The 26,318-nt window shown below is 44.7% G+C and overlaps 2 protein-coding genes across 3 annotated transcripts in view; one reads left to right on the forward strand and one right to left on the reverse strand.

Annotated features, from left to right (window-relative positions):
* MEIG1 (meiosis/spermiogenesis associated 1) overlaps positions 1–10,829 on the reverse strand; it is a 120,932-nt gene extending 110,103 nt beyond the window's left edge. Inside the window, exon 1 of one of the 2 annotated variants that reach the window (XM_069230062.1) lies at positions 10,703–10,829. The gene's annotated coding sequence lies outside the window, so the exon portion shown is untranslated. The other variant, XM_069230064.1, reaches the window with a different exon arrangement.
* A 694-nt stretch (positions 10,830–11,523) lies between these two features.
* Positions 11,524–26,318, forward strand: part of DCLRE1C (DNA cross-link repair 1C) — a 344,756-nt gene continuing 329,961 nt past the window's right edge. The window contains exons 1-4 of the mRNA XM_069228721.1: positions 11,524–11,759; positions 14,777–14,828; positions 14,924–15,008; positions 15,324–15,383. Coding sequence (XP_069084822.1) covers positions 11,651–11,759; positions 14,777–14,828; positions 14,924–15,008; positions 15,324–15,383 — 306 coding nt within the window. The 5' untranslated portion in view covers positions 11,524–11,650. The remainder of the gene's footprint in view (positions 11,760–14,776; positions 14,829–14,923; positions 15,009–15,323; positions 15,384–26,318) is intronic.

Below are 26,318 nucleotides of genomic sequence, written 5' to 3' on the forward strand. Positions count from 1 at the left end.
ATAATTTGAGTGCTGTAGTACTCAAATTATTTAGTACTATAATTTGAGACCCACATTCCGGCATACCTGTCAAAATTAAGCTTCTTCTGTAACAAACAACCATGTGATGGAAGGGATGCTTGAATTAATCTCTGACAATCATTCGAGAGGCATCACACAGCTGAGTTCAACAATGAAGGAGTGCCCAGTGTTGAGTGGTATTTGTGGGGAGGAGGATTTAGGAAGGTTCACTGACAAGCTGATGACATCCATGGATAGGGCATGACTATGTAACACAGCAGGTTGCCTATTTAGCCTTTTCCGGCACTCAGAACCTAATATGTGGCCTCTAGGTTTAATGATTTGTCCCTGCTGGTGGTGAAGAGGGTGACGTTAGTGGCCTGGAAATCCCCTACAGCACCTCCTCTTTGTAAATGGAAACAATGGTTTGAGAGAAAGGCAGAGGTCGAAAGTATGTCCCTACACAGGGAGGAGAGTTGGGGAACATGAAGGAAACGGACAGCGAACATGGGAAATAAAGTGCTACTCTTGCTTCTAACAGACAGAAGTGATGATGGCAACTCGAAAAGTCAAAATATCACGCACCTTACACAACCAGTGCCTATTCCCTGACTATGTAAGGAGTGTTCATAATGCGACTGGGTGAGCATGGACTGGGATTGTGAGTGGGATGAGACTCCTTAATATTGAAAACTCTATTAGAAATAATGGTGGGCGGCATACCTTCAAGCTTCCTGCCTGCAGCATTATTTAGCTTAAGTAGTAATTAAACAAAGATATATGGATGACTCCATTGTGACTTAAACAGATATGAAATCAATTACTGGCGTTATATACAGATATAGAGTAACTTGATACCCAGAAATATTTCTTCAAGCAATAGGAATAGAACAATAATACTATAATAACAATAAGAGGAGATTGATTGTTTGTCCTATCTACTGTATAAATCCTATCCAGTGGTCACTGTAACAATATCTGATATGTGAAATTTGAAATGGCAAAGCCGAATTTAAAAAAAAAAAAAAGAAGAATCAGATGAATAGCCTATAATATTCCAGAAGACATTCACCATCACCGAGAAATCAGAAGTCCAAGGTTGCAACAGCTTCAGCGTGGCTCTTCATCCCAGCCCCCTTGTAAAGCTTTATTTTTTCTTTAAAACTTACTGAAGTCTTTCATTTTCAGAAATACAGTCTCATACGAATGACAACTGTTACAATATCGTACATGATAATAATCTGTAGGTTCCAGCCCACTGTAGGATGTGAGGGTTTGCCGGATCTAGGCGGAACTGTAATGAGGTATACTCTTGTCAGGGCTGGAGGTGAGTCTGGTGATCGCGCGGCATATGCCTACAAAACACTCCTTCACAATGTGACACTGTGTGAGTTGCATGTGCTATCAAAACAGTAACTCTGGAGCACGGGGGAAGTCATGTAGCAACATGAGCGTGGGTAGTGTACAATATGTTAAGGGGGGAGCAATGACCGGTGGGCGGAGCTTCGAGTGACCAGCAGTCACCCCGTCTCCTATCCACCCAAGACGGTGTATGTGTGGGTGGGCTAGAGGCATGTGCATTCTCGGGGTGGTGATCAGGTCCGGCAGAGCGGGCTGGGTACATAAGGGGGGGGGCATGTTTGTGGGGGGGGGGGGGCTGGTGGCAGCATTGGGTTGTCATGATGGGGGAGGCATGTCATCTTCACGTACACATTCTTGGAACTGCGTAAGCATAGTGTCCCACACCGTCGCTATGGGTCTTTTTCGAAGGCAGCACGCCTTCTACGTAGAGTAGATAGGTACATTCGTATCTACCTCAACAGAGAAAATCCTTGTGCCACTTTACAGAGGATAGCGGCTGGGGAGCTCACCGATGTAGTGTAAGGGTGCGTTTGGCAAGCAGTAAGGCCAGGTTCGCAAAGCAGGCCCGGACTACATGTTTCTTATCTTGTTTACAGATCCCAGGGTGGTCGACGCCCATGTGTTCAGATGAGTAAATTGAGTGACTGTGGCGAGTGTATTGTGGATGACACACCAGTAGTGTGTCTGGGCGAGGCACACCCAGAGCATATGTTGGAATTTGGCCATGTGGTAATAGCATCTTGGGCACAAGAGATTGGTTGCTGGGAATATAGGGGGTTATTCCAACTTTGGAGGAAGTGGTAAAGTGGAGTCCCAAAAGTGACGGTAAAGTGACGGATATACCACCAGCCGTATTACAAGTCCATTATATCCTATGGAACTCGTAATACGGCTGGTGATAAATCCGTCACATTTGGGACGGATTACCACCTCCTCCAAAGTTGGAATAACCCCCATAATGTTTAACTTAGAGGGTGTTAGGTAGCCCAGTATAGTACCTTAAATTGAATACTCTTGAGTCTTGCATTATGGGAGATATTTTGAGGTGACTTAAGCACCAATGTCCATTCTGAGTATTGGAGTGGGCGTCCAATATCATCCCCCACACCTGTCAAAGGGGCGCTAGAGAGATCTCTGTGTGTTCCAGGATGGCTTTGTTTAGCCTTGTAATCAGGTGTCGTCCAGAACCTATGGTGTACAGGGTATGTATGTATGTATGGCTGAATGAGAGAGGGGTTCCTCATCAATGATATGCCATAAGAGATGGCACATAACAATAGCTGGCTGTGGAGGAGGAAATGGCCAGGAGGGATATTATTATAGTCAATCAGTCAGTCATCAATGAAATATTTGTAAAGCACAACTACTCACCCGTGAGGTTCTCAAGGAGCTGGTGGGGGGAGGGGCCTCATACAAAGAGCCACGCCTGGAGGTTCTTCCTGAAGATGGTGAGCAACGGGCTTTGTCTGAGCAGGGGGAGGTTGTTCCAGCTCTTTGCTGCAGCATAGGTGAAAGATCATCCTCCAGCCGTTGTTTTTCTGATGCGAGGGCCATCTGGGCGGAGCAGAGGGATTTGGCGGGGGTGTGGAAGGAGACACGGTGGTTCAGGTAGGCTGGTCTTGCGTTGCGTATGGCCTTGTACGTGTGGGTGAGAAGCTTGAAGGTGATTCGCTTCTCGACCGTTAGCCAGTGGAGGGTCCTCAGGTGTTGGGAGATGTGTTCTTGGTGAGGGAGGTCCAGAATGAGTCTGGCGGCGGTGTTTTGGATGAGTAGAAGTTTTTTGATGTTCCTAGTTGAGGTGCCAACGTAGAGGGCATTTCTGTAGTCGAGCTTGCTAGTGTCCTGCGACAGTCTGCTGGGATCCATCTGAAGATCTTCCGAAGTTTGCAGAGTGTGTGCCAGCAGGAGGAAGCAACAGAGTTTACCTCGCAGGTCATGGATAGGGAGGAGTCGAGGATGATTCCTAAACTGCGGGCGTGCTCGGTTGGTGCGGGAGAAGGTGGTGAGGTATGTGGGCCACCAGGAGTCATCCCAACCTTGAGGCAGCTTTCTCTCATCCAGGTGGCGACGGCTTCCATTCCTGAGTGAAAGTTCCTTTTGGTCATGTCTGGGTCTTCAGTGAGAGAAATGATGAGTTGTGTGTCATCTGCATATGACACGAAGTTCATACTGTGGCTTCTGAAATTAGCAGCAAGAGGGTCTATGTATACGTTGAACAGTGTGGGACTACGCAGTTGACTCCTGTGGGTCTGGAAGTGTAGGGCAGGAGTCTGGCCCTCTGCATCCTCCCGGTGAGGAAGGAGTGGACCCATTCCAGGGCTCTTCCACGGATTCCTATGTCATGGAGTCTGGTGCACAGAGTGCTGTTGGAGACCATGTCGAAAGCTGCTGAGAGGGCGAGGAGTATGAGTGCTGCGGTGCGGCCACAGTCTAGGAGTAATCGGATGTTGTCGGTGGCTGCCAGGCATGCTGTCTCCATGTTGTGATTGCTGCGGAAGCTGGACTGGGAGCTGCCCAGGGAGTTGTTGGCCTCGATGGAATGCCGTAGTTGTGCGTTCATTGCTTTCTCCAGTACTTTGGCGGGGAGGGTAGCAGCGAGATGGGCCGGAAATGTTTTTGTTAGTCTTCTTGCAGCTGGTCGAATGTCAGTTGGTGATGGAACTGAAATAGATTTCCTATTGTTTCAATGGACCAGTCTTGCTAGGGAGCTAATTTCTCTAAGATGAAGGACCGGGGAAATTGTGGCAAGCCTTGTAGAGGGATCACGAGAAAGAAGGGGGGGGTGGCATTAAAGTTGGAAGATCCGGGTTAGGCATCTGCGAGCCACCCAGACATGCAGTGACCATGAGCGATGCATTTTAACTGAGGGTAGCAGGAGTAGGCGGAGGATATCTAGCAGTAGAGGCCCATCGCCGGCAAAGGTTTTGTATATGTTGCTGCCTGCCAACCAATGTGACACCCACTGGCGCTGGGCCATCGAGTAATACGATTCAAAGGAAGAAGCTCCTAACCTGCCCTGTCCCACCGGTAGTTGGAGTTTACTGAGAGCTATTCGATTTTGTTAGTCAGTCCATATGAGCTTGCTTAGCATAGAGTCCAACTCACAGAAGAACAACGTGGGTGGGCATACCAGTACAATGACAAAATAGTATATTAGGTGGAGGAGAATTACTATCTCGTAGAGGGCCATTTTATCTGTGTTGGTCAGGGGTAGCCATTTCTGGAACTTGGTCTGGGATTTGAGGGCCCACTTTGTATTGCCCTCACAGAGGTTGTTCTGTGAATGGTATAACTGGATTCCGAGATATCGCACAATTACCTCTGCCTGGGTCAGCTGGGTGTCACCTAATCAAAGGTCCGGTGGTGGTTCATCCCATCGGAGGGGGAAGGCGTGTCTTTGTCCACTTCACTCGCAGGCCTGCTGCCTCAAACTCTTTAAGGGTTGCATGTATCACTACAATGCAAGTATTAATGTTGCATAAATACAACAGTAGATGGTCGGCTTAGAGCGACACTAAGTGGGTTGTCCCATACAGTGGGATCACCCAGTGTTCTCTCTCCAGTCTAAGGCAGATGGCTTAGGGTTTCATGGTGATGGCGACAGGATGGGGGAGAGAGGGCAACCCTGAGAGGTGCCACGGCCAATTGAGAAAGGAGTGGAGATTAGATGTCTGACTCGCACTCAGGCTTTTGTACAACAAATTTGTCAATGCTAGGAGACGTTTACCGATGCCCAGTTTGGCCAAGACTTGGAAGAGCTAGTCCCAGGGGAACATGTCAAATGCCTTTTCTAGATCTGTTATGAGACTCACAGCATGAGGGAATTTCAACGGTGCCTGGTCTATTACGTAGAAGAATTGTCAGAGATTATTAGATGTACTGAGGACGTGGACACATCCATTCTGATCAAGGTGTATATTATTTGACAGTATCTGGATGTGGACATCGGCTAGTATCTTGCCTAAAATCTTATAATTGGCTCCCAGAGTGGCTATGTGCCGGTAGGAAGACAGGTGTGTGGGTTTTCTCCTCGCCCTCAGCAGGGGAGAAATAATAGATTCCCAAAGAGACAGTGGGAGTGTCCCCATGTCAAGGGCTTCTTTGTATATGTCAGTCAGTTTGGGGATCAGATGAACTGAGATGTGATCGTACTATTCTAGTGGTTGTCTGACCACACCTGACGTTTTATTCTGATCTAGGTCATGGTTTTGCTTTCTCACCTCTTCTACAGTGATGTGGACATCAAGTTCTTCACGCTCGATTGCTGATATGCTTGGAAGGGTGAGATTGGCCAAGAAGGACACAGTCGCTGGCAGGTGTGCAGTGGGGGTGCTTGATATAGGATGGAGTAGTAACCATAAAACGCTGGGAGTATGCCTTTTTGTGTGTGGGGGGGCTGTGGCCTAGGTCTATCTCCGTGATGGAGGCGTACTGACTTCTTGTTGCGCCAACCATGCCTTGAGGCGGTCCGTGTAAGCCTCTTTTGCTTTCCTTCTCTTATCTTATGACCGAGCTTACAAAACTTCTCTGGAATGCACTTCTTAGTTTAAAGAAGACATTTATTATTATTACTTCACCACGAAGTTCCTGAAAGACGATATTATTAGGTTGGAAGCAAACGTTTAAAAGTAGTCGCAGCAATGAAAGCAAAATATATCAAAGTACTTCTCAATTGCAATGTACACAACAAATACATGTGATTATATTATAGCAGAACTTCAAAGCAAAGAATAAAAGTCAAAATGTCATCACCGTAGGGCGTATCACTGCTCGTCATCCTTCTCATGCCTGCCAGTTGTTGACTCCTGTTCAACTGCGAGAAGGTGATTTTCCACCCAAACAGGAGGCCAGGCGGCTGACGTCCGCTCCTGATTGAAGTCCTGGAGAATCTCCCCTTGCTGCTGCCCAGGGACACCGTTAAAAAAGCCTGCCCCTTCCTCTCAGACTCGGGAAATAAAACAAGGCATTGGAGATTGGCCAGATCTCCTAAGCCTCTCCTCTTCCCGAGGCTTACAGAAAGGAAAACACCAAATATACGCTCTCTTATCATGTTAGGGTTCGTGTGAATTCAATTTGAAAAACACAGCTTGCTCTACCATGTAGAAAAACACAGCTTGGAAAAACAATGCTCATCTGCAATGTCTCAACTGCAATGTCTAACTCCACGTTAAAGCCAATAGGCAGCTAAACTGAATACCAAATGTAATGTCTAATGCCATGTTAAAGCCAATAGGCAGCTAAACTGTATACAGAATGTAATGTCTAATGCCATGTTAAAGCCAATAGGCAGCTAGCCTAAATACCAAATGTAATGTCTAATGCCACGTTAAAGCCAATAGGCAGCTAAACTGAATACAGAATGTAATGTCTAATGCCACGTTAAAGCCAATAGGCAGCTAAACTAAATACAGAATGTAATGTGCTCCTGATGAACATTGAACAACTAATATGCGCAGTGGTGAAACACAAAGTCATTGGTCAAACACAATTAATGGCATAACAAAGCTGCAAAGTTATAGCAACGGAGGCGCCCGAGAAGTGTAGCGTGATGGTCTCTGGCTTCACTGAGGGCTGCACAGGCGTCAGCATTGTGCGTGGCTCGCCATTCAAGATCTGCCAACGCGGTCTCTGTCTGGGTCAGGTCCCTGTCTAGATTGTGGCGGACCCCTACAATGTTTTGAATGGAAGTCGCTCTTGTGATGACCTTGAAAGAGTCCCATTCTATAGCCCGTGGTGGCTGTTGCATGTTTCTCAGCAACATAATGGCTAATGTGTGCAAGCTGGGAGTCACAGAAGGTCAGGTCATCGAAGACGTCCCAGGGGAGCCTCCAAGTGGGGGCCGCTGTAGGTGGTGTGCTACAGTCCATGTCACTGATGTGTGTTGCGTGGTCAGAGACTATGGGGGTCATTACGACCCTGGCGGAAGGCGGAGAACCGGCGGTAACACCGCCAACAGGCTGGCGGTCTTACCTTGTGGGATCATGACCATGGCGGTTACCGCCATGGTCATCCGCCGGTTCTCCGTTCCGCCCGCCGGGCTGGAGACCTGGGTCTCCAGCCCGGCGGTCGTCACAATACCGCCGGCGGTATTTGGACCCGGCTGACCGCCGTGGATTTCCAGCGGTTTGAACCGCCATGAAATCCATGGCGGTAAGCACTATCAGTGCCAGGGAATTCCTTCATTGGCACTGATAGGGGTCTCCCCCACCCCCCACCCCGACTCCCTCCCCTACACCCCCCACCACCCCTGCCACCCCCCAAAGGTGGCAGGGCCCCCCTCCCCACCCCGACCCCCAACATCACATAACTCACACACACCCGACACGCATGCAGGCACCACCAACACACACACGCACACACCCCGACATACATGCCAACATCCACACACACACACTCAGACATGCACACCCACATTCAAACATACACGCACACATCCATACAGACATACCCACAGACATACATGCACTCATTCCCAAACACGCATCACCCTCACAAGCATACACGCACTCACACACCCCCTCTACACACTCAGACGCACACCCCCATGCATGCACACAACGCACAACACCCCACCCTACCCTAACGGACGATCGACTTACCTGTTCCGTCGATCCTCCGGGAGGGGACGGGAGCCATGGGGGCAGCTCAGCCAACACCACACCGCCAACAGAACACTGCCACGGCGAATCACAGGACGTGATTCGCTGGGCGGTGTTCTGTTGGCGTGGCGGTGGAGGTGAAGCAACCTCCACTTCCCCGCCTCCTGCCAGTATGGCTGTTGGCGGCTCTCCGTCCGAAAAAGGACGGAGAGCTGCCAACGGTCATAATAGGCCGAGCGGCAAACCGCCTGCACTGGCGGTCTTCCGCACGGCGGTCCCTCGGCGGTCTTTAAAAAAGACCGCCGAGGTCAAAATGACCCCCTCTATGTCCAAGGTAGTCGGAATATTTAAGTTGTGCGAGGATAGAGGCAGAGCAGAGGAATCAATGCGGATGTATGAATTGTGGGGGCCTGAATAATGTGAGTATTAAGGGTGGAATTGTGTGTTCTCCAGGCATCTAACAACACCCAGTGCCGGACCCAGCAAGCAAATTGCGTGGAGTTAAGATGTGCAGGTGCTTGGAGGAGAGGCGGGTGTGACCCATTGAGGTGGATGGCTAAGACACTGTTATAGTCTCCCCCTATTATCCACGGTATTTCTATCCATTGTGCCAGGACCTCTGACGGAGAGGCCTAGAAGGTAGGCTGCTCTGGGGTGGGCGCGTAGACGCATCCTTGGAGCACCTGGGTACCATCCAGGTGGCCCTCTGCAAAGGCGTACTTGCCTTCGCTGTCAATGACAGTAGAGAGTGGCTGAAAAAACGTGCCAGGACACAGCCAGATCAGAGCTCCACGTGCATATGCAGAGCATGTGGTGCCATGGAAAGTGCCACCCCAGCACTAACCCAATCGCTGAAGTTCCCCGCTGGTGAGATGGGTTTCCTAGAGGAAGCATATGTGCACACTTTGCTGCTTAAGAAAGGAGTATATACTGAGTACCGACGGTGCACTGTCTGCATTCCCCTGATTTTGAGGGTCAAGAATCTTGTCTGCGGTCTGTGCGCCATTTGTTGGGGGTATTATTGTTGTGGATTCTGATATTGCCACTCCCGCTGGGCTGCCCGTTTCCCACTCCCCCATCACCACCAGGCACTCGGTTGGTTTCAAGGGATACAACTGCTGCTATTCCCCTTGTAGCTCCTGCTGAGATGGCGACCTGGGATCATCGGGGAAGTTGTTTGGTCTGTGACCTCGATGGCCGCGCTTTGGCTTGTTCCTTGGCATACCTCCCACGCCTGTAATAGGCCGAGGAGGGTTCCTTCAAGAAGTTTGATGGTCTTGAATGATCTTTAACGTTGCCAAGTACAATAGCGGGTACTGGAGATGAAGGTCCCACAGTTGACTCCTAACTCCCAGGAAGGAAGGTCGCTGCCGCTGAATCATCATTGTGTGGTCTGGGAAGATGGAGACCTTGGAATTCTCGATTTCAAGTGGGCCTCCTAGTATAGCCGCTCGTAGGATGGCATGCCTGTCTTTATAATGGAGGAGTCTGGCCACAACAGTGCGTGGCAGTTAGTTAGTCCGGCGATGGGTGACGAAAAGGACTCAGTGTGCCGGCTGAAAAGAGAAATATGGTGACAGGTCTTGTGATGATCGAGTCGAAGTCTTCAGAACATTCCAGGCCCATTTGTAATGATTTATAATTAACATTTACTCCAATTGAATAGTCTTGATCCAGTCAAATGACAAAAATCTTTCAATCGTAGAGGATACTTTTCATAAACTGAATACAATCATACAACACACTTGTTCACCGCCAGAATCCTTTACATCCTAACCTCAGCTTATATGCGGACAACCAAAGGCACATTGTAAACCACATTCCAACACATAGCTTCTCATGGTTTCATTTGCTGATATCGCAAAGGTTTGGTCAACAAGGATACAAATGCAATATTAGATCTTCCCCATTCCATCATTCCAAGAATTGCAAGTGAACCATCCTTTCGTTTCATCACAAGCTGGCATCTCCAAAACAATACTTCTCATCAGCAAAATAATTCTGCTCGTTTCCTGAAGTGCCAGATTTCCCTTTACATTGCTCTAGCACTCCATGCCAGCACAACTTCTCAGCGTCATTCAAACGCACTTAAAAACTGGAGCATATCAACATTCACTTGCTGTACAAAAAAAGCTTTAAGAACCCAGGACCAACTGTGAAATCAAGATACAAATGTTGCCTAAGAGAGACACTGATCACAGTATACACAAACACAACTTTCCACGGCCTCCTCCCCACAGGATTCAAAGTCATTCACGTAAAAAAACAAGATAGCTCCAAATCACACTTTTGAAATAACCAACATTCACAGAATTTGAGTGCATAATTATGAACTGCACCATTAGCACTAACAGCGTATTCATCGCAGTAGTAATCTACAAACTGATGTTAAGGCTCGTAGAGGCAAGACAAACCCTTGGCTCGGCTCTCAATTTGCTCGGTAGCCCACCTCTAGGTGCGCGCAGTGACTAAACACCACGAAGACATCTGTCCAGAAAAAAACGAGTGCTCAGTGTGTGGTTATCTAAACCAATGTGCAAAAGCGTACTGATCCTTACCGCGTTGTGTGGGGGGCGAAGGGGATCAGTTTGCTCCCAATTTGAACTGTTCCACGAGACTCGGTTATTGTCTGATTCGTTTTATAAGAGGCTGTCGGTCTGCATTGTCTCAGTTTGAGAGATCTGTCCCTTGTCTCTTCACCATCCTTGCATTGCAGTATACAGTTTAAATTAATAATATACCTGCTTCAGAGCCACTGCTGTTGTTGACACGTGGACCCCTCGGTGCTTTGGACCCTCCGGATCACAGGCTAACCGACTCTTCGGTTGCCTAGGTGCCGTTGACAGCCGTCACCTTAGCAACGTGACGCAAATCGAAACCCAAGTGCGGTCCTGCGTAGCTTTAAGTGTCGGCCATCTTTAAGTCTTCAGTGATCGAGTGGTTACGTTCGAGGAAGAAAAGATAAAACGATATTTGAAAAGCATGAAACGCGAATTATATTCGTAGCCGATACTGCCCCCTCATTTATGAGAGGCGGGGGTTTGAATTACAGAGGCTAGACTATTGCGGCTAAATAACAGAGCCAGTGCCACTGTCTAGGTTTGTACGCAGCAATCGATGGCTAACTTCCGTGATTCTACCAATGAAATTTTCTAAGCTACGGCACCTTGAAATAGTATGATAATTCCCTGTTTGTTACGTATATGTTGGAGAAACTATAATCACTTTCCTTTGAAGATGGCAGTCACACTTCTCACAAAAACATACTACATTCAAGCAAATATCAATCCGAGAATCTGCACATGCGCACTGAAACTAAGAGCAGCCGTTTCGAAGCACGTGACAGGCAGGGGGGCCTACTAGAAGCTGGTAAGAGAGTAGCTATAGGGTGAACTTTGAATGAGGATGAGTGCTGCGGACATCTTGGGCTGGTCACGTTAGAAAGAAATACAGAGCATTCAGCAAGCCCCAGCTTTGGGATCTGGGCAGGAACGTAGGGTTGCCTGCGTGTGGTTGCTGTGTCTGGCGGACGTAGAGTCTACCTGGGGCTTTGTTCTGTATGAAAACTAAGAAACCCCGATGAGTTTGGCCGTGTTGTGTATTTCCTCCGCCTCTTTAGGGCGATGCGTTACTTCCGGACACTGAGATGCAGGTTGACGGCGGAGAGGTGATATGTTACTTGGGGCATCATGAGCACTTTTCCCGGTCGCATGCTGGAGTTCCCCAGCATCTCCATAGACTGCTTCGACAGGGAGAACCTAGCGGCCAAAGCCTACTTCCTCTCCCACTGCCACAAGGGTGAGTCTTGGAGTCCAAAGGAAATCCGTTGTTCTCCCTGCCGGTTGAGGGAAGCGAGCTTCCTTAACTTGCGGGCTCACTCATCACCGACGAATCTAACTGCCATTGTATAGTTTGATTTTAACTCCCCTCAAAGGCAGCTTTCATCATTTTGCAGAAACGTAACGTCAAGGCTTGGATTGTAGTGCGTGGTGCACGGACGTGTGTTCAAAACATTTTCAAGTGAATGCTTTAATTTAGGATCTGTCAAGATTGCTCTAAGTGACACCGGTCAAATATCGTTAACGTAGTATTAGTAACGCTTTTTAATGTGTGAAAAACTAAAGAATCATTTGAAACGTGTGCAGTTTACACATACACCAGAAACTTTAGGTATGCTTTTTTTTGTAATGGAATATCTAGGCACCGCTCACTTGAAATCTTGAATTCACAACTACGCTGATTAATATCTACATTCCTCAGCGGGACCTCTGGTCAGTTTTGCCTCGTGCAATGCAGCTTTGTTTTAGTTAACTAGTAAAAAATCTGAACAAGAATGATGGTTCATTACGTGCACTGGAAACATAAGCAACAAAACTATTACTGGTGTTCTTTTCTGTGTGAGTGAGACAGTGAAAGGTGGTGGAAGAAACAGAAAGTGAGAAAGCATGTGGGTGTGAAAGAGGGAAAAGGTGTGAGGGTAAAGGAATTTAGAGAAAGCAGCCGGCGAGGGACACTTTTAGTAAAACAGAAGGATGTAAAACAGTATTTGCCAGAGAGGTTAAGAGCCAGGGTTGAGAGGAGTCTTAAAGGATGTGAGAAGGCAAGACTAGATGTGCGAAAGAAAGTTGTGTAAGAAAAAGGTGTGTAAGACTACGGTAAGAGTAGCTGTGCGTGCGTTTGAGGAGAGCTACAGGAAGGTAGGGAGGAGAAAACGTTTCAGGAGGTTGGAATCCGTTGATGTGTGTGAAAGAAAAGTATATGAGAAAGAAGATGCGAGAGAACAGTATATGATATAATAAGGGAGTGAGAAATTAGAGGGCGTAGGGACAGGGCTGGCTTTAGGGCGATGCGACAGGTGCAGCTGTACCTGACGCTGACTTTGTCTGGGGGAAGTGGTTTAAAAGCATGTGCTGCAGAGTTCCTGGTGTGTCCAGCAGTTTTCAGGCAACAATAAAAATACCAAGATAACTGGTGATTAATGTTCTACATGGTGAGAGATTGGAATTTTGTCTAGAGGCAGTTTTGACTCATAATAAAGTAACGCAGAATGTTAAGGGGCCTGCTGCAACGATGATTTACCACGCAGATCACAGAACAGAGTGTGAGTGAACTATTTGTGTCGCTATACCGAATGAAATGTATGTCAGAGAAGGGGTTGCGGAGAGATGAGGAGCAGTATTGGAGGGGGGAAGTTGAGAAGGAGGTCAAGCAGGGTGCACCAAAAAAGACTATTGCATCATGCACCAGCGATAAAGCCAGCACTGCGTGGGGAGAATGTGCAGAACGTGAGGAAAAATAATGAGATACGAGGAAAAGTAGGATTGTGTGTGAGACAGATAAGGGAGTATTGAGGCGGTACTGTCCAAGTTGGATGAACCTTTAGTACTGTACCGATGGGAAACTTCTGTTCTACCAACGTCTTGTGGCTTATTTCCTAAACAACACCACTCAATAAATAGTGTGAAAATTCCCAGTTTTTTGTCACTTTTAAAGCGGACATGCAGGCACTGTAAACCCTTAATTAGAAGACACCGGTCACTAGGGTAGCCAACCTTAATTATAATTTTGCAGGACGCAGTGTATGTGCGGATACACAAAAGAACGTCTGTTGGGGTCAAAGACAACCGAGTCATGAGGCACATTTTGGGGCTTTTTCATAACTACTTACTCTAAATTATGCCCTTTCAGATAATATAACTTAGCTGGATAATACGAGTATTGAGTATGTTTATTGTATCCTACTGCATTTGAGTTCCACTGTCATTACTGCCTCCAGGAGTATTCCTTACTTGCTGGCTACTGCTGTCTATAGTGAGGGAAGTTTACAAAGTGAATAATTTTGTCATCCAAATGGAACAAAAGTCTTTATTGAAACACCAGTGGTAAACAACAGTATCCTCCTCACATACTGCAGAGTAACCAACAACTGCCCAAGACCCATAGGAGAAGTCTCATAATCCACTTCTGGGATTTTCTTTCCTCTATATGAAATTATTAGGCGAATTTAGAAATAGGCTCAGAACATGTGGTCTAGTAGGTATATTTAAACCATGAAATTAAGAGACTTGTCCTCTAATCCCAGCTTTACCATTTTGCCTAAATATTCTGGAAATAAGCACTGTATTCTAAATCCGGAAGTGCCTCATAACACAGAGACAATTCCCTGGAAAGGATATTCCCTTGGCCTTGCCATCAGAATCCCTGTCACCCCAGTAGTGATCTACTCAGATAATTGGAAACTGTAGAACGAGGAGACATGGTTTTTAATCCTGGCCTCCCCATTTGGCCAAATAGTGTGCTTTTGGGCACTTACTATTTGAATTTATTTTCATGCTGTTATTTATTTGCCTAACTTGGGACTCTTCGGGATTCATCTAAAAGCTCCTATTACGGGTGTGGTTACAAAAACACTGGACTGGATATTTACCTCACTGTGGGTGAAGGCAAAGTGGTGGGGGGGGAGGTTGTAAATCTCCAAGTTTCACGGTCTATTCATCAAAATGAAATATAATGGAAAAGTTGTCCTTTTTTTTTTTTTTTAGTAAATAGTACTGTGTTGTGGTCTATTATAAGCAGCTGTTAATGAGCAACTCATGCGGTTGTTTTTTTATGTAATCCGAAAACTTAGCAAAATCAGTGCCTCGCTTACAATAGGTGTAATAAGGTTTTGAAAAGTAGACATGCATGGGAACTCAAAGAAAGATTTATTGATTCAGAGATTCTGAAAAACGTTTTTCTTTTCGGCTAATTATGTTTGTTAATGTAATCGCTCTATATATATTTTGTTATGATGTTCTTTATTTTATGTTTTTAAGATCATATGAGAGGACTGCGAGCCCCTTCATTGAAGCGAAGGCTGGAATGCAGGTACAGTTGTCGCAACTATGTGTTTCTTGCTACGACTAGTTTATAGTATTTGAAAATAACTACTCTCACTTCCTCTTTTGTTTCTTTACTTCTAGTTTGAAGGTGCATCTCTACTGTTCTCCGGTCACCAAGGAGCTGCTTCTTACGAACCCAAAGTACAGTTTTTGGGAGAAACGTATCGTAAGTTTTCTTGCTCAGGCAGACTATTACTGTTCACATTGTGGTAAACCAGTTTCAGAACATTGAGGTCCATATTTGTGAGTCATAACGGGGGTGGTAGAATGTCATACAAGGGTAGATTAATTGAATCTGTTTCATAGTTTGGTGTAGTGGCACTGGAGACTGTTGACTTTTTATATGATACTGTTATTATAAGCACTCCAAGCCATGCAGCGTTTGCAAAGTCTATAATTAACTGTGAAAACTCATTTTCTGTGACTGTTCAGAAGTAGCCCATTAATTACGTTTCTTATATTTTTTAAAAACAATTTATAGGTTACTATCGAAGTTAATACACCAACTCAAATATCTTTGGTTGATGAAGCATCTGGAGAGGTAAGCATTAATAAAGATTTTGCTCTGGTATCACTTAACTTTACCCACCTGCTAACGTCATGGGACCCAGTTGATGTTTAGGAAGTAGAAAATATGTGCCCTTAAAGGAATCAAACGGTTCATATGTGTTTTTTAATCACTCTCAAAGTACTTCCATTTCTCCTGCCACTCCTTTTATACTTTCTATTGCTTTCTCTATTCATGGAGTCTTTAGGTGCTCTTTACATCTCTTTCTGGCCATTTCTATCTCACGTTCTCTCTCCTGTACTCTCTTGAATTCTCTATTTTGCTCACCCTTTCTTGTTCTTCGCATGATGGTTGTGCATAGGTAAAAAGTATAATGCATGTGGATTTATGGCAGTACTTAAATATAATCAGCTTAGTTCCACATCCTCTATGTGACAGGAAACATGTAGTTGTCTTTGAAGGTTCTGCTTAATTGAAAGAACTCTTAAATTTTTTTATTATAATTTTTAATATAGAGATATAAAGCATATATTTAAATACACATTTTATATGTGCTCATGTACATACACATAACCCTATTTAAACCCTCAATATAATTCCCCAAACAATTGCATTGTACTTCAGTGCAAAGTGTATCCTTATTGCTCTTTCTATTCGATAACCATTTTGTATGCTAAAGACAGGAGCAGTTTTAATAAGGGTTGGCCAAAATTGTGTATTTTGATGTGGTGAGTTGCTGTACAGTTAATCATTAGTAAGGTGCTTAAAAGGACACCTGATAATTTGTATTAGATACCAGAGTGGGAGTTGAAAAAGACACATGATGCTTACATTCTGCAACATTTATTGCTGTGGACTTTATTGGTCATGTGAACGATTTGGGTTTACGCCTGATTGGGGCAAAATCCTTTGAGGCCAAAGTTATTGTTGCTGTAGTCGCCTTTGATGAAAGATCTGCGATCTTAGACAACTTGCTGCTGAACATTTGGGAATGCAGCAAGTTGAAAACTGTGACATTGTGAAAAGCACGTCTAGGCTCCACCCCGTCATGCTTTTGTGATGGGTGTGGTCAGACCAGTGGAGATATGAGGTCAGATATTGAGAGCAGCAATGGAACAGAAAGTGGTGAAATAGAGAGTTGTGAGCTTGCTGCTATTTCCAGACTACAGCCTGCAAATATTGGCTAGGAAAAAAGCATTTATGAATATTCAAAGGCAGCAGATAGAGGAATACCGCATTGGTGGGCTACCCTGAGAGATCAAGATTAGAGCAGCAGAGGAAGACGTGTTTTCCTATGTTGACTGTAAAAACACATTACCTACCATTATGGGTTATTTGCTGGGCTAAGTCCTTCTGTTGTTCACTACAAAAACAGCTGGGATGTCTTCTCTGACTTGACTTTCTTTTGGCTTTGATTTCCGATTCCACATACTCTCCTATGGGAGAGATGAGATGATGTTAATATTTGTTTCATTTTTGAATGGCCACTTTTGTATACATGTGGCCAGCCTTGTGTTTTTGTTTTGGAACCATTAGATACAGCCTGATGTCAAATATTAATGTTGTGATGTAAAATGTTACTTTCTGACTTGTTTGAATCTCAGTAAAGCAGACCTAAACATACACTTTATCTTGCAATAAATGTGTTCATACTACATAAGAACGACACTGAATCTAATCCAGTGAAGATAGTATTTAAATGTTACTCTGAATTTTGTTTCAAAAGATGCCAAAAATGTGTTTGATAGAAATTGCTGGTCTTATCTGTAAAAAAAAAAAAAAAAAGTACAAAAAAAGAAATATATTCGACACTAGCAAAGCCACTGAAACTAGAAAGTGGATTTCAGTTGTTCATCCTCTGCTTTTTTATTCTTTTAAGGCCTCTAACTTCTTTAATTGGAGCTTGGAGATTGTTCTTTTCCCCTGGAGGTGCACACTGCAAAGGAATGCTTTGTGTTTAAATTACATAATATGTGTTCATGGTAAATGTGCATCAAACTACCCTTGATTATATGATTTGGAATAACAACATTTCAGGCACCATTCTTGATTTAAACCTGCACCACTTCTCATCTAAGATCATTGGCCTGTACCTAGATGTAGCTAACTCCTGTGTTGATGCCCCACATACGCTTGTTGTCTTGTACTTTTTGCCAGATTTACCTACCTTGGAGAAAACTGTATGTTAATTACCAGCTCTTCAAGAGTCCTACTCAATATACAGGAATATTCCCTGGCACTGGGGTTATTTTATCAAAACAACTGAGATAAGGAATTGGACATCATACACGTTTTGACCTCTTCTCCCATGAAATCACTAGAGATAGCCTTATATGACTTTTGATGCAGTTGGCATCACAAGAAATAAATCACTCAACCTTTTACAGGCCTTGAGACGTCTATTCGCCCATTCACCATGGATATCAGGTCAAGCTATAGTCAGGGCCTACTCGCCAGAACAGGCGAGTGAGCTCTTGTTGGCAAATTACAGCGGTTATGTTAATTCAGAAAATTAATAAGCAATAAAGATGCCTTTAAATCTTGTTTTTAGCTTGTCACTTTTGCTGAGATTCCAAGACAGAGGGCCAATGTCAGCTTATGTATTTAAAAAAAAATGCTGCTTATTTTATCCTGGAGATTCGTGTTTACTTTTAATCTCTGACTGCAAAGTTAGAGGATTGTGTAAAGTGAACTGTCTGACAATAGTGCTGGGGTACATGGAGTGTAAAATAAAGTCTTTAAGATGGCAGTTCTTAAACAATACCTAAGTAGATTGTAAATGAACTGCACAAATATCTGAAATATGTTTTATTAGTTAGGAAAGGACTTTTTTGTAATTCTGAGGTGTGATGGAAACAAACATTTTAATAGGGTCCAAACAAATTGGAATAATTTACTTGGGGAGGCCAAGTGATAAATATTTTCTGAAACCCTGATTTCCACACATTATCGTTTGTAGACTATATAGTTTTATAACTGAAACTGCATGTCATTGGAAAGACTTGTCACCATTTCAATGTAAAATGAGCCGTCTGTAAATGACGGTGTACTACTGCATTATGCTTTGATATATTTCTTAAAAATTAGAGTTTTTAAACAAGAACTGAGTAACATTCCTGTCTCTGCCCTGATGACGATGCTGCTAGTGAACTACGAGGCAAGTCACGGTTTATTTGCTTCCCATATATGAGCTAGATTTTTATAATACACAGAACAAAAGTTTAGTCTATTAACTCAAACAAAAGAGACTTCCCATTGGCGCGGGGTCAAGACTGATTTGCATATGATTGGGTTCAAGCTGAGGTAGAAGGGTGGGTGAAAAACAATGCACTGAGTGACTGAGATCAATTCAGGCATTCCACACATTACCTTAGTGCAGAGGTCTCCAAACTTTTTAATGTCGCGCCCACCCCAGTTAAAAAATAAAAATCATTGGGCCCCCCTTAGAATTTTTCACAATTATTTAAACATTGCCATGTTTATAAAATATGTCTAAACCTATTTAAACATTTCAGTTAAGTACTGTTACCTTTTTAAAACTGCAATAACATGCTTCTGCTTAAAACAAAGGCCTGTTATCTGTATAATATTTATTTTGGCCAGAGTCTGGAGCCCCCCCTGGGATAACTTCAGGCCCCCCTAGGGGGGCCCGCCCCACAGTTTGAAGACCTCTGCCTTAGTGTGTTGTAGTGAAGAGACAAGTGACTCGCTGAAATAAAATATTGGTCTAGAATCACACAATTCATTTCGTTCTTTTCTTGTCGCATTTGCTATGTATTCAAAGAATGAGGTCAAATGTTAGGCACTGTCTTCCGAGGGCACTTGTTTACTTTTTTCTTTGACCTCTAGGTGAGAGGATTTATGTGACAATCTTGCTGATTACTGTACTAGGGATAGGAAAGAGGCTTTTTCTAGCAGACAACATTTATATAAAAGTGTGTATTTCAGAGCATATCAAGATTAGGAACACAAATGAAGTACGTTTTTTTGGTATTTCTGAAGTGTGGTGGAAACAAATACTTTAATAATATAACCAAAACAAATCATTACATTAGGTGATGCAATTTCCACACATTTTTTCGTGCACTGTATAGTTTTATTATTAAAACAATGTCTTTGCAAATGCAATGGCCATGTCAATTGAAAACGTGTTGTTGATAATGGCAGTGCGCTACCATACCATGCATAATCCGTTCTAAGCCACTCCCCTTTACTCTACACCACTGCAGTATACTCTGCAGCACTCCCTGCCACTGTACTCTGCCACTTCACGCTGTTCCTCTCTACTCTACCCTGTACCACTCTCCTCTTTGCCAATGCACTCTTCACCCCCTCTACACCACTGGACTCTTCGCCACTCTACTCTACAGAACTGCACTCTTCTCCACTACATTCTACAACACTCCAATTATGCCATTCCAATCTACTCTGCATAACTCCACTCTAAGCCACTGTACTCCGCACCAGTCTGCAACACTGCACTGTAGGCCACTGCAATCTATGCCTATACACTCTATGCCAGTGTACTTTACACTGTAATACTCAACTCTGTGCCCTTGTAGTCTATGCCAGCCTACTGAATGCCACTCTTATCTACTCCACTACTGCACTCTATGCCACTGCACTATACATCACTTTATTCTATGCCATCAAACTGGGCCAACTGCACCACTCCACTCTATGGCCCTGCACTCTACTCTGAGACAATATACTCTACGCCATTCTACTCCACTCCACTCTATGCCAGTGCACGCTGCGCCACCCTACTCTTAACCACTGCACTCTACGCCCATGCATTCTATGCCCATGCACTATACACACCTGCACTGTCATTGCAGTCTGTCATTGCAGTCTACTGTGCATCACTGCATTCTACACCTGTGCTCTCTATGCAACTCTACTCCACTCAATACCACTGCACTCTGACATTCTACTCTGCAACACTGCACTCTGCTACTGAACTCTATGCCACTCTACTCCACTCCTCTTTACCCCACTCTGCACTCTGACCCACTGCAGTATATGGCAGCATACTCTAGTCTGCACCACTCCGTGCTACTTTACTCTGCACCACTCTACGCCACTGCACTCTATACCACTTGACTCTACTTTGCACTCTATGCCATTTGGCTCTACTCTGCACCACTGCCCTCTGCATCACTCTACACTGCTCTATGCCACAGCACTCTACTCTGCGCCACTCTACTCTACCATGCACCACTCCAATCTATGCCACTGCATTCTACAATGCTTCATTGAATGCTGTTGAATTCAGTGCCAGTGCACTCTGCATCCATGCACTGTACACAACTGCACTGTCACTGCACTCTATGCCACTGCAGTCTACTCTGCATCACTGTACTCTACACCGCTGCTCTCTAGGCCACTCTACTCCACTCTATACCACTCCACTCTGACACACTACTCTGATACTGAACTCTATGACACTCTACTCTATGCTGCTCCACGCTACTCCACTTCACTTTGTACCACTGCACTCTGTGGCACTATACTCTACTCGGCAACACTCTGTGCTACTCTACTCTGCACAACTCTATCCCACTGCACTCTATACTACTCGACTCTACTCTGCACTCTATGCCAGTCAACTCTACTCTGTGCCACTGCCCTCAGCATCACTCTGCGTTGCTCTATTCTCCTTCACTCTACTCTACTATGCACCACTCTAATCTACGCCGCTGCATTCTACACTGCTGAATTAATTGCCACTGCACTCAATGCCACTGCACTCTCTGCCCCTAACTGTACTCTGCAACACCCTATGCCAATGCACTCTACACTAGCCCACTCTACTGTTTGCCACTCTAGTATATGCCATTCTACGCGACTCCACACTATGCCACTCCAAAACATGACACACTCTGCCACTCCACAACACTGTACTCCACTGTTTGCCAATCCACTCTGCAACTCTCCACGTGAATCTCCTGTACGCCACTAAACTTTAACTATACTGAACAGCAGCCATGCTGGTGTACAACATGGCTAAGATACATTGGCAAAGTCAATGGCTCTTGCATAGGGGAGACCTATAATGGCTTTGCCAATGCTTGTTGTTAAATTTGCTTTAATTTAATTTAAATAAGTTATAAATTACCCCTAGTGTTTTCTTCAATGCTGTAATCAATTTTTATTTAACCCTTACTCTTAATTTAATTGTATTACTCACCTTAGTCATTGTGGTGGTCATCCTTGTCCTGTCAATATAGTGGATTTTGGAATGTGCTTATAAATATAGTATTCCATCAATGTAATGGGGTTGGGTTATTCATATTAAACTTTGAATGACACTATAAACCTTACTTCAGGAAAAGTCAAGTTGTTTGCTAACGGATTCCTCAAACACATGTCTGGTTATATACTGCAAACAAGCATTGGCAAAACCGATAAGTATTGCCTATGAAAGAATTATTGGCTTTGCCAACGTCTTTTAGCCATGTTGTACAGCACCGTGGCTGTGCAGCATGGCAAAAATTAAAGATAGAAAAAATAACAAAAATTAGCAATGGCGGGTGGGGAGAAGGCAATACAGACAATAGGAGAGTGCAAGTGGGAGGGATGAGGCAATACGGACAGTGGGGGTGGGACGTGTCCGGGGAAGAAGCAAAGCAAAGGGGAAGAACAACAGGAGCATGTGGGTGGGAGGGGAGGAAGCAACAAGAGCATTGGAGGTTGGAGAGCAAGAAGCAACAGGAGCATGTGGTAGGATGGGAAGAAGCAAAAGGAGCACATGGGTAGAAGGGAAAGAAGCAAGACGGAGCATGGTGGGGTGGGAGGGGAAAAAGCAACACGGACAAAGGTGAGGTGGTGGGGGAAGAAGCAACACAGGTAACGGGTGGGAGTGGAAAAAGCAAATAAAGAAATTAGTACCTGAATCACAGCACAAGCAGTGGGTAGACAGCAGAAGGGCAATAATCAAGCTAAATCAATCAGTTGTTGGTCCATGCTCCAAACAAAAGATGAAGGGCAGCTGGCATGTACTGGGCATTTAGGAGGCAGCAAAGAAAAGTGACAAAGATGCCAGTGAATGGTAAGCAATAGGTGGGCTCCAAGCCCTTTATAGTTAAAAAAAAAATAAAATAAAAATTCCCCTAGTTGCAACAGCATATGCATGGTTGGCTGGTGAGACCTAAAAATAGAGATTTTTAGTAAATTGTGCTTAGATGAAGTTTGGGAGACATTTTATCTCCTGTTACACTCTGCAACTTGTTGCTCCATTTAAATACTCTGACTTGATGTTAGACCTTACCATCCATATTCTTACAAATGTAATGTACTTGAATGGAATGTGCTCCTGCATAGTCCCATTGAGGCCTCCCCCTCAAATTCAATCCAATTTATAATATTCCTTCACAGAAGGCACACAGTGCCTGGTCACCAGAAAAATGTTTTATCACAATGCTGGCCTCAGCATCAATACTTCAAAGTAAATCTATTAAAAAAGGAAGACTGTGTGGCACTGATAGAGTATAGATGAGCACTTCTCAATTTTTACCATGGGTCACAAATTAGTTACTTATAAATATTGTATATAGCCTTACTGTACCTACAAATTAACAAAATGGTATTCAATGAAGATATTAGGAACAGACATTTTCTTTAACTTTAACTTTCCACCGATGGGGGTGGCGTGGCCAAGCCCAAGATGATGCTGGATGTGTGAGTGCAGATATCTGTCCCTGGTGCATATAGTGTGCCTTTGGTCATCCGTTGTTAGCCATGGATGTGTGTATGTGGGGGGGGTGTATTGATCCCATGGTACCACCAGGACCGGGCTGCCACTCCATCCATTTGGAAGATGAGCAGCTGGTGCTCCGGCTAGGAGGCAGATAGTAATCAGAAGTAGGCCAGTATGGCGGCAGCCTACCTGCAGTTCCTTGACCCTTAGTGAATGCGGAGACTGCAGCTTGGGGCGTACAAGACCCTCAAATGAATGTGCCGTTTGAGAGACCAGGAGCGACGGCCCTGGTGGGGACTGAGGAAAACCGGCACCCTGGATGCACCCTGGGACAGAGAGAAGCACAGAGTGACAGACGAAGCAGCAGGTGGATGACTGAAAATTGCTTGCCGGGTGGGCTGGCCATGGGGACAGTCTGGAAATCTGTGGAGGCATTCTTGATAGGCGACACAGTGAGGAAATGTGCTCATTCCAAATGTCCAAAGGCAAGAGGAAGAGGACTTGGACACTTGTTGGACCTGCAATGAGGAGCAGGACTGGTGGTGAACGTTTTTTGGCTGCGGCCTGGGAGCTCCCTTTAGGTGTGGGCTTTGTGGGGATGGCAGAGCCCTCCACCAGCAGATTAGGGAAGGCTCGCTATACTGATATACTCGGCCATCGCTGGTCTGGTCACTTAAACATCCTCCCCCCTCCCCCAGGGGAATCCTGAAAGATCTGACAAGGAGGGATGCCGTCTAAGGTTTTGTGGTAAGCCTGCGTCCTGCCCCAAACCACACCCCCCTCAAATCAAATAAAACCACCAAATTTCCTTCTGACATTCTGGTCTTTAATCGTCGCTTTGAGGACAAGGAAGTTATAGTGGAAGTGCCAAGAATGAGGGCTCCATCCACTGTAATCGGGATGAGCTACAAATGTTTCAAGATTTCAAAGACAATAATAGCATTCGATATAGGTAGGACCATCCCTTCCGGCAGCTATTTCAGTGGCAGGGAAAACAACTTGTTGTCAAATCAATCCAGAAAGCATGTTTGGTTTTGGGCCTGCCTTTCAGATATGACAGAGCCTTACACTCACTTGCCAAGACCTACTAGCCTATTATGGACAACATTGAGAGTCTGCGGTACTTGGAGGACCCCCAAGCAAGAGGAGATCCATGCGGGCCATAAGGCTGCTTTGGACCAAGTCCAGAAGGTCAGTAGGGTGCTGGAGCCTGGGTCATCTGGATGGTTGATCATAAATAGGCCACCCCAGAGAATGGGATCAGGTCCGGAGCAGCGTAGGTGTCCGTTGGAAGACTACTGACTGCCGCTGGCCAGGGCATAGTCCTTTTTATGCTACATTTGTCAGAGGTCTTAACTCCGCTACTCTTTTCACACTACTAACTACTTCTTCGCTCTGTCCCCTTTGAGTAGTATGTGAGATCATGAAGAGCTATATTCTGTGTAATGGTGTTATATTTCTACCTGTTAGTTGTTACTGTGAACCATATTATTGTTGCACACTGTTGTAGGGATGTTGGGGGTCTTTGGAAAAGGAATCCACCTCCATCTTGCTACACATGGCACGCCTCACACACTGCACAACTAGCACAAGCACTTTCTTACCCACCCTTATACAGGGAGTGCAGAATTATTAGGCAAATGAGTATTTTGACCACATCATCCTCTTTATGCATGTTGTCTTACTCCAAGCTGTATAGGCTCGAAAGCCTACTACCAATTAAGCATATTAGGTGATGTGCATCTCTGTAATGAGAAGGGGTGTGGTCTAATGACATCAACACCCTATATCAGGTGTGCATAATTATTAGGCAACTTCCTTTCCTTTGGCAAAATGGGTCAAAAGAAGGACTTGACAGGCTCAGAAAAGTCAAAAATAGTGAGATATCTTGCAGAGGGATGCAGCACTCTTAAAATTGCAAAGCTTCTGAAGCGTGATCATCGAACAATCAAGCGTTTCATTCAAAATAGTCAACAGGGTCGCAAGAAGCGTGTGGAAAAACCAAGGCGCAAAATAACTGCCCATGAACTGAGAAAAGTCAAGCGTGCAGCTGCCACGATGCCACTTGCCACCAGTTTTGCCATATTTCAGAGCTGCAACATCACTGGAGTGCCCAAAAGCACAATGTGTGCAATACTCAGAGACATGGCCAAGGTAAGAAAGGCTGAAAGACGACCACCACTGAACAAGACACACAAGCTGAAACGTCAAGACTGGGCCAAGAAATATCTCAAGACTGATTTTTCTAAGGTTTTATGGACTGATGAAATGAGAGTGAGTCTTGATGGGCCAGATGGATGGGCCCGTGGCTGGATTGGTAAAGGGCAGAGAGCTCCAGTCCGACTCAGACGCCAGCAAGGTGGAGGTGGAGTACTGGTTTGGGCTGGTATCATCAAAGATGAGCTTGTGGGGCCTTTTCGGGTTGAGGATGGAGTCAAGCTCAACTCCCAGTCCTACTGCCAGTTCCTGGAAGACACCTTCTTCAAGCAGTGGTACAGGAAGAAGTCTGCATCCTTCAAGAAAAACATGATTTTCATGCAGGACAATGCTCCATCACACGCGTCCAAGTACTCCACAGCGTGGCTGGCAAGAAAGGGTATAAAAGAAGGAAATCTAATGACATGGCCTCCTTGTTCACCTGATCTGAACCCCATTGAGAACCTGTGGTCCATCATCAAATGTGAGATTTACAAGGAGGGAAAACAGTACACCTCTCTGAACAGTGTCTGGGAGGCTGTGGTTGCTGCTGCACGCAATGTTGATGGTGAACAGATCAAAACACTGACAGAATCCATGGATGGCAGGCTTTTGAGTGTCCTTGCAAAGAAAGGTGGCTATATGGGTCACTGATTTGTTTTTGTTTTGTTTTTGAATGTCAGAAATGTATATTTGTGAATGTTGAGATGTTATATTGGTTTCACTGGTAATGATAAATAATTGAAATGGGTATATATTTTTTTTTTGTTAAGTTGCCTAATAATTATGCACAGTGATAGTCACCTGCACACACAGATATCCCCCTAACATAGCTAAAACTAAAAACAAACTAAAAACTACTTCCAAAAATATTCAGTTTTGATATTAATGAGTTTTTTGGGTTCATTGAGAACATGGTTGTTGTTCAATAATAAAATTAATCCTCAAAAATACAACTTGCCTAATAATTCTGCACTCCCTGTATCTATGACAAATGACAATTGACTATAACCACATACAATGTCATGGGCCTTAACAGCCCTATTAAATGCTGGTCAGTCTTGCACGAATTA

Source organism: Pleurodeles waltl, chromosome 4_1, assembly GCF_031143425.1.
Source record: "Pleurodeles waltl isolate 20211129_DDA chromosome 4_1, aPleWal1.hap1.20221129, whole genome shotgun sequence".
Taxonomy (NCBI): domain Eukaryota; kingdom Metazoa; phylum Chordata; class Amphibia; order Caudata; family Salamandridae; genus Pleurodeles; species Pleurodeles waltl.